General features: G+C 43.6%; 1 protein-coding gene across 1 annotated transcript in view; it reads right to left on the bottom strand.

Annotated features, from left to right (window-relative positions):
* The window catches only part of CCDC172 (coiled-coil domain containing 172), a gene marked incomplete at its 3' end in the record, with an annotated part of 12854 nt that extends 5089 nt beyond the window's left edge, over positions 1-7765 (bottom strand). Inside the window, exons 1-3 of the mRNA XM_006038913.1 lie at positions 7476-7765; positions 6247-6332; positions 1357-1473 (exon numbers count right to left, since the gene is read on the bottom strand). Of these exons, the coding sequence (XP_006038975.1) occupies positions 1357-1473; positions 6247-6332; positions 7476-7554 (282 nt within the window). The remainder of the gene's footprint in view (positions 1-1356; positions 1474-6246; positions 6333-7475) is intronic.
* Between the last annotated feature and the right edge of the window lie 883 nt (positions 7766-8648).

Genomic DNA, 8648 nt, shown 5'->3' with positions numbered 1-8648 from the left:
CGTGTAGGCATGTGTGCAGGGAAGAAGGGCAGGCTAGGGGATGAGTGAACTGTTAGGGCAATGATCCCAAACCAGGATGTCAGGGCACGCAGGGGTGCTGCAAGACCCTTTGACAGGTGTTACAGGATGTGAAGAGATATGTAGATAAGCAGAGAATCAGTGTCTGCCTGGCCGTTCCTCTTCCTCCAGTGCCCAGCCCCTCTGCAAAGAGTTAAGCACTGCAATAATTAAGTTAGGTTTTGAAACAGGATGCTCCTGAATTAAGAAAAGTTATGGAGATTGCCTTGTTTCTTTTGAGGGCTGCCTTGAGTCTAAGAAGGTTAAGAGCCACTGCGTTGAGGTAATATGGTGGCCCAAAGTCTGCTGGGTTTTTTTTACAAAGGAATCGCATGATTGATTTACACTGTGTTACTTTCAACAGAGCTCACTTTGGGTGAGATGCTCCAAGACATGCACATGGTAACTCTGTTCTATAGATCGGGGTGGCCAGACTGCAGCGTGGGTGCCACAAGAGACACGGGCAGCCTTTCTGTGTGGGATGCAGCAGACTGGAGAGGAGAGAGACAGCCCCTCGGCCGATATGGCAGGGAGCAGAAAACAGAGCAACAGATCAGGTAGGAAGCACAAGGCAGGAAGCAGAAAGCTGAGCAACAGAGAAAGGGATCAGAGTTGCTTTTGAGAAGGTCCGGGGCTAATTGTGGTATGCCTGCCAAAAAGGTTGGCCCCCACCGGTATAGATACTGCTAAAGATACAGACTATGTGAAGGATCCACATTTCTTGAGAGTGGTCCTGGACTCCTACTGAAGTTGGAAGAATGAATACAGATCCCAAGAGATCTGCAGGATATAGGGGTGTGTCCTGCAAGCCTATTCTTTGACTGGAAGGAAAGCCTAGTACCTCTCTTAAAATCATTAGGGAGGAAGCTTCTCAAGGGTGCTCCCTAGCTCCTCATTGTGATTTCCCTGTACCCCTGCAACCCAAGTCTCTCCCACAGATTCAACTGTGGAATTGGGCAATCCAGGCCCTCTCAAGGGCTTTTGCCATTTGTCTTTAAGAAAAGGGATCATATGTGAAAATAAGACTTTGGTCAACAACCAGCAGAAATTAGGAAACTGAAATTAAGACTGCTGATTGAGTTGTGGTGATTTTTCCAAGATGTGTTTTATCTACAGTATTTAAGTTTGGAGTTAGATCATGCATTTATTTGAGACTTTAATTTATTAGGACCAAAGCAAAATGGTAATAATTCCTATTTTTGTATCTAATTGATATATTTTTTTCACAATTTAAATGTGAGTGCAGTCATAAATTTTTGTAGAACTGAATTATTCTAAGTACTGTAGCTGGAAACCTACAAGGATGTTCAGAAGAATACTCTTTTGATTCACAAGATCCACTTTCTGTTTTCCAATGCTGTCTTCACGTTTCTTCAAAAGCTCTAAGTAGAAGAGCTTTTCTGACAGATGCTGAACCTTCAAAGAGAACAAAGGAATATAAATATAGCTTGATTGCTAAGTCTTGCACATAAAGACCCTTAATTCTGTTCAAATATAGTCTGCTAAAATATAACTGCTTGACCATGGAAGCTTATGGTACCTTCTCATAAGCCTACAATCCACACATGATTCTTTGGACAAGTAAACCCTCTTTAAAAGCTGCATTCAGTGCTGCTCTCTGCATCTAGAGAGAAGTCCGTAACACTGGCTAACTTAGATGAAAAGTCTGTTACAAATGGCTTGATTGAGCATATATAAAAAAGTAGAAGTCCACCAATAAAGATGTTCTTGGCTGATACCAATGACTGATTATTAACCAGCTATATCGGCCAATACTGATCAGATAACTGATTTACAGAAATGCAGCCCGGCAGCCTGGAGAGCAGTGTCCTGCCAGTAAGTTGGTGAGGCGGGTGGAAAGGGGCATGGGGTGGAGCAGATTGAGGCCCCCACAGTGAAGAAGGGAGTAGGGCAGGGCAGGTGCTGCACAGCCAGGGCAGTGAATGCAACCCCAGAGCCAGGAGTGGGATGGAGTAATGGGCAGCTCATCCAGGTGGAGTGGGGGGTGAGGAGAGGAGGTGGCTCCCTGCTGCCGTGTGCACCCCTGGGGGGGCATGCCCCCTCCCCCCGATTTTGTGTGCAGGGCGAGGGTGTGCTGCCTGCTGCGGGCTCAGGGCCAGGGGCTGCACTGACTGGCCTCTTCCCAGTTGGGGTGTGGGGGGAGCAGGCTAGCTGGGCCAGGGCAGGCACGGGTGCGGTGGGCTCAGCTGCATGGGATAGGCAGCAGTGGAGGTGCTGGGAGGGTTGGCTATGGGGGGGTTTGGGGAATTTTGAGGTGGCTATAGCCCCACAACCCCCTCCCCCCAGTACTGCCCCTGTTTGGGGCACTCCATTCTGCTGCCTTTCCCTCAGTAGCCCTGTGCGGCTGTATTTGGGAGCTATAGCTACCCCAGAATTCCTCGTAGCCACCCCTCCCAGCACCGCCGCCTGCCCCATATGTCTGAGCCTGCCCTAAGCTCAGCCCTGGCCCAGCCCCCCTTCTTGGAAGAGGCTAGCAAAGCCCCTAGCCCTGAGCCTGCAGCGGGCAGCCTGCCCTCACCCCACACACAAATTGGGGGAACATATGCCCTCTATGCCTCCCTTGGGGGGTATGCGCAACGGCGGAGATCCATCCCCACCATTCCCTGCACCCTCTGGACAAGCTTCTCACGGCTCCATCCCAGTCCTGGCCCCAGGGTTGCATTCACTGCCCTGGCTGGACAGTGCCTGTCCCTGCCCCACTCCCTCCCTCACACTGGGGGCCTCGATCTGTCCCCCACCCCATGCCCCTTGCTCCCCACAGACTTACAGGCAGGACACTGCTATCCAAGCTGCCCGGCTGTATTCCTGGCCGTGTGCATGCTGTGGGTTCATGCATACACGTGGCATGTATCAGTGAAATGATCAGCTACACTGGCCAAATGAAGTTGATGGTTGATAATGTTAATTTTCCCTTTATCAGTGCCGATGTGTTATACAACTAATATATCGGTGCACTCTAATAGAAATTTTTTAGCCAACGTAATATAGGGTTGAGTCTTCTACCATCTGACCCCAGGTATCAAGTCAAGCATGGAATAACAAAAAAAATGCATAGGTCCAAAATTATTAAAGTCTCTTCTGAATGGCTGAGGTTAGACTTAGAGAACTATTTATGCCAGCTATTATTTTGCAGCCTCACTCCTAGCATAGAGGAGTGAAGTAGAGACTTGATGTTCTCATAAATATTTTTCTCAGTATGACAGTGATAACTATCAGCTGGGGAAGAGGAATGGAGTATCAGTGTATGGGAAGAAGACAGTTTGCCATAAAACCCCATCCACAAAGCTTCCTTCTGCGTACATTTTTATTTATAGATTTAATTTGTAAACAATAGTCGATCTCAAAGGAGGGTAGGCTGTTCAACCCATTTCCATGTCTACTTGAAGAATTATTCCAGGCTATCCAGCACAGCCAGATTGGTAGGCTAGTTTAGGATAGATGTTTATTATAGAATAATAAACATCAGCATGTAAGTTAGGTACCGGTGAATTTTTTAAGGGCCATCAATAAGCTTGTGTTTGATATGGTGGTGGTGAAGTGGAGCTAGTGGAGTGGAGGGATTGGAAGAGAGAGTGTAATGATAAAAAATATATATAAATAAGGAAAGTGATCTTGGCAGCAGTGTTTTGACCAAACATGAAAGGAGTACAATAGAAGTTAGAAACTCAGGAGAAGATGGGATGGCAGTAGTCAAGGCGGGAAACAGAGAATTTTAAGTGGTATGGTAAGAAAGGCAAGACTAGAAATTAGTGATATTATAAAAGAAGAATTAACAAGATGTGGAAACAAAAGAGGCAAGTTGAAAAGGAGCACAGGCAAGATGACATGCTAAATGGGACATGATGGGAGGAGATTCAAAAGAAATTAAGCTAGGGCAAAGTGAGAGGGGTTGGGAAGTACGTTTGACATGGTGAGCATTAGGCAGGTAGCTCACTGCTCAAGGATCATGTATTTGTTACATAATTTAAAGCAGTTAGTGAACGTGTGCTTCTGCATTTATTCTATGGAGCATAACCAGCTGAACTATAGTACACCTGTCCCCAAAATACCTAAGTAATCTATGCCTTAGCAATAGAATTTTTAAAGAAAAACATTGAGCCATGAAAGGGAAAAAGCTATAATTCAAGTTCTAATTACATGCTGGTTGGTTTTTTACTCAACAGAAAAAAAATAATATTTCCTGAGAGCATTCGACTGACCACGAGCAGCCTCTGTGAAATAGATGTCAAAACACTTTTGAACTCTAACGCTCATATACTCAGGCTTTAACCCAGTGTGTGTGAGATTAAAAAGGAGATATGCAGAAATTTGGAGGAGTAATTTATTTTTACAGTATTAAGTAGTAGTACTTGGATTATATTCATTACAGTCGGTACATTTTGAGCTTTGTAGAATAAATTTCATTTTATATTTGAAAAATAAATTATGGTATAAAGAATCTTGGTAGTCAATATATAATCTTTAAATCTAAGTGTGATCTGATTGAAATAATGAATTTTCACATTTTCCTTATTCTTCGTATCATTTCCTTTTGATAAATGAATCAATGTCAAACTAAACTGGAATTGTAATATATTTTTGTGGATACTGGTAAGAATATAATTAATTCTGGTGGATAAAAGATAAAAGATTTGATTAGGAATGCTTCTCTAGCTTTTCCCATTAGTCATGTACCATAATGATTCTCCTCTTGGGACCTCCTATACCTACCACACAAACCTGCTATAAATCACAATGAGTTAATACTAAGTCAGTGGTATACAAATAAAATGGTAGTTTTCATAAATTAATTTTATGAGCAGGGCCACATAGGAATTTACCTAACAAATATCACCCATTCCCTCTTTGAGTTGACTCCAGACTGGTTCCTGTTGTTGATCTACACTGGGCCCTGATTCTTCATATAGCATATTTTTGCTGACTTCAGTGGGACTCTTGATGTGCATGAAGTTGCATGAAACCATACTGGTTAGCAGCATTGGGGTTCTGCTTTGTTAATACATCCAAACAATTTTGTAGATTCTCTTTTACTCTAACGCATCTTTCTATCTATTCATCACAATGATGTTTCAATGCTTTTATATAGTGCGTATATTTGTTAACAGATCACATAGGAGCCCAGTTTGCTTGGAGGGATGCAAATTACCCCTAGAGCCCTTAAAACACCTGTTTAATTGCTTTAATCAACTAAACAAATAACATAGTAACTATTGATAAAATTAGGAGTCTGGCAGTAAAAAATTAAAGGACTAAATGTAATCCAGAAGGTTGCAAGATTTATCTTTAAAGCGTTTTTGTAATGTTGGAATGCCCTAGGGATCTGACAAGTCTGACTTTAAAAGAAGACTTGGTCAGTCCTCCTTTATTCACCCACATTTTGTGGCTGAATATATTCCAGAGCACACTTATTGCCATTTAGACATTATGTGCAGGGAGAAATAAGTGGGTCTAAATCATTTACACTTGCAATTATTTGTACTAGGAAAGCTGAGAGTACAAAATTAAAGGATTTGTCTCAAAATAAGGCTCCACAGTTGCTATACAGAAAAATTAATAAAACTTGAGAATAAGGAAATGTACTGATAAGCAATGCTCTTTACAGAGCAAGCCTGAAAGGTGAGTGCAAGTACATGTTATATAACATGCAGCCAAGCAGAACTGTTGACACAGGGATGAGATGGGAAAGCTTATGGTATGATCAAAGGCTCATTCAAGTTAGCGCTAGGAGTCTTTAGGTGTATTTCTGTGCGCATAGGATAAAGGTATTTGTGAGTGGAAAAATAAGATGCGACTGAGAAGTGGCCACTGATGTGCCCATGCGTATACATTTCATGCTTCCTGCCGAACTCTATGGGCATATTCCAAATTGCAGATCCCTTGTGCAACCCCTGTCCCCAAAGGCAAGCGCTGCTGAAGCAAGTTTAGGAAGCAGCCTGACTGGTGATCCTTCTTGGTTTGGGAATTGAATGATGCATCTTTGATCTTGTAAAGAGCTCAGATAAAATGATGCTAAGCATACAAAGACATTCATTAAACAAATATTGCAGTAACTAGTCTGTACACTAGTATGAAGTACGCTGCTTCAAAATGTTCATGAATCATTTCATTAAGATGCTATCCCAAAAGGAGCAATTAATATACTAAATATAATGAACATTATTACTGTACCTTAGTTTCTAATTGTATTTTTGCTTCCCTCAACTCTTCTTTAATTGCCATAACTTGCTCATAGTTTCTGTTTATTTCCAGTTTAACTGCAATGCAAAATAAATCTTGAAATACACATAATAATATAAGAGGGATTCTGGCGTGCAAAATGGAGTGGTGTCAAAGAACAACTTTCGTGCAGCTCTGTAAATGCTAGCTTGCTAACTACAGAGTTTTTCCTATGAAAGATGGTGTCCCACTATTATCCTCAGTTACTAGAGGTGGAAATACATATTCTAGTGTGGTAAAGAGATGTAGGGAAGAAGTTTTTCAAAATCATGGACATAAATCTTAAGTTTGTGAACAAGGAGTGCCCAATACCTATTATACTGTAACAAAAATTAATTTGGGTATGCAGTTCAGTGGTAGCTCTGCTACGACTTGCCCTGACTCCTACCTTTCCTTACTTGCTGATGAAGTTGGGGTTTTTAGGCCACTATTTGCAGGCTAATTGCTATTAACACAAGGTACAGCCAAAACTTAAGGCCTAGTCAGGAAGCAAACTGAGGGCAGCCCAGTGACACGGTCCTTGGGGAGGTCCCCCCAAACCCTTAAAGTTGCATAGGTAAAAATCAAGGCTGGACACCTTTCTAGAATACATGCCTTCATTCAGTGGTTCTCAACCTTTTTTTAGACTCAAAGCATCCCTTGTGAGACTCAAGGCACCCCTCAAAAAATGTCAGTTCTTAGCTTTCACTTGTTTTTTGACTGTGAAAAAAAATTGAGCAATTCTTTTGTTGCAAAGCGTTCAGAGAAATCCCAAGAGAGGTTAGGATGTTTTTGACACTAGAGATTCCCGGTGGAAATCTCAGCGTTTATCTTGCGAGTCGCGCGTAGGGGTTTGCACCCTGTGGCACCCTTGAATGGATCTCGTGGCACCGCAGGGTGCCAGCGCACCCTGGTTGAGGCTCACCGCCTCCATTAAAAATGAGGTATTGTGACAGCACAATGCTATGGGGCTGTGTTGTACAGGAGGTCATGCTTAGGTGGTCTTTTCTGGCCTTCAGATGTGCAACTCTACAAAATCCTTAGAAACGGCCCACTTGGCAGCCAGCAAATGACAACATCAAAAACATCCCCCCTGTCACAATATGGTTTAAAGGCCTCTAGGGAAGCCTTCAAGGGTCCCTAAGGAAGCGGAGATCCACGCAGTCGAAGGCACAATCCTGACCGTAGCCATGCTGACCGACCTCCGTGCATGAGGCGCCGCTTCTCCTCGGCCTGCTGCTCTGTGAGGAGGATTTGTTGAAACAAGGCATCTAGGCTCATTTTTGTCTCTTCAGTGACAGGACCAGGATTTAGTTGGGTTTTTCTTGATCTCTGCTTCCGGGAGGGGGCTTGTTCGCTACTTCAGAAGGGCTCTTGCAGGGGATGAGGAAGGACGCCTTTGCTGAGCCTGACTCGCCCACCCTGCCTGGTCCCCTTTGGCCCTGCCCCTGGGGCTGGCCCCAATGCCACAGAAAGAGCCGCTTCAGCAAGTTTTGTGTCGGTGAGGAGAGACCGCTTGCTAGGATAGGGGAGACTGATTAAAAGCTGGAGAATAAAGCTGGGATGGAGACTAACGGGATGAGGCACTGGGAACACAGGCGATGGGGGAGGGCAGGCAGGGCCAGGTGCAGCGGTGGAGAAGGATGGACAGGAGAAGCGGAGGTGAGGGGGGACAGGAAAAAACTAATAATGGAGGGGGGGTGAAAACCCAGAGAAAAAGCTTAGTAAAAAGCAAAGAAGTGCTGAGGTAGTTCAGGAATACAGATGAGAAATACAAGAAATAAAAGCTAGCAGGCAGAGACAGCAAGCACAGGCGAGAACAGGAGAAAGAAATAAAGGGGCAGGAGGGAACAGGTATTTTGCACAAGAAAGGAGACCGGCTGAACTGTAGTTGCAATGTATTTTTAAACTTCTATTTTTACAAAGGTTTTTGAGCGATTTTTGGGGGGGATTTATTCATTATTCCTGCCTGTGTTTCTCCAGAGCAGAATTCTTTTTCGTCATTTTGTGTCATTTGAAGTCTGCCTGTCTGTCTCTTTCTGTCCTTCCCTCTTTCTTTCTGTCTGTCCGTGAGGCCCAGGTGTTCAGGCCAACCTGTACATACTCTCTACTGGCCCCGATTTGTCACCCTCCCTGGAATAAATGCCTCTTAAAAGTAAAAAAATAAATAAATAAATAAAATCTTTCTGTCTGTCTTTCTGTCTTTCCCTTTTTCTTTCTCTTTCTGTCTTTCTGTTTGTCTGTCTGTCTGTCTGTCTTTCTGGGGTGTGTGTGGGGGGGTGTTGGATACTCAGCATTCCTTTAACATTCACATAAACATTCAAGCATGGAGTTTTTCCCTCTTCATATCAGATGGGTACAGAAAGTTGGAAAAT

Source organism: Alligator sinensis, unplaced genomic scaffold (assembly GCF_000455745.1).
Source record: "Alligator sinensis unplaced genomic scaffold, ASM45574v1 scaffold2129_1, whole genome shotgun sequence".
Taxonomy (NCBI): domain Eukaryota; kingdom Metazoa; phylum Chordata; order Crocodylia; family Alligatoridae; genus Alligator; species Alligator sinensis.
This window is presented reverse-complemented; position numbering and strand designations above follow the sequence as displayed.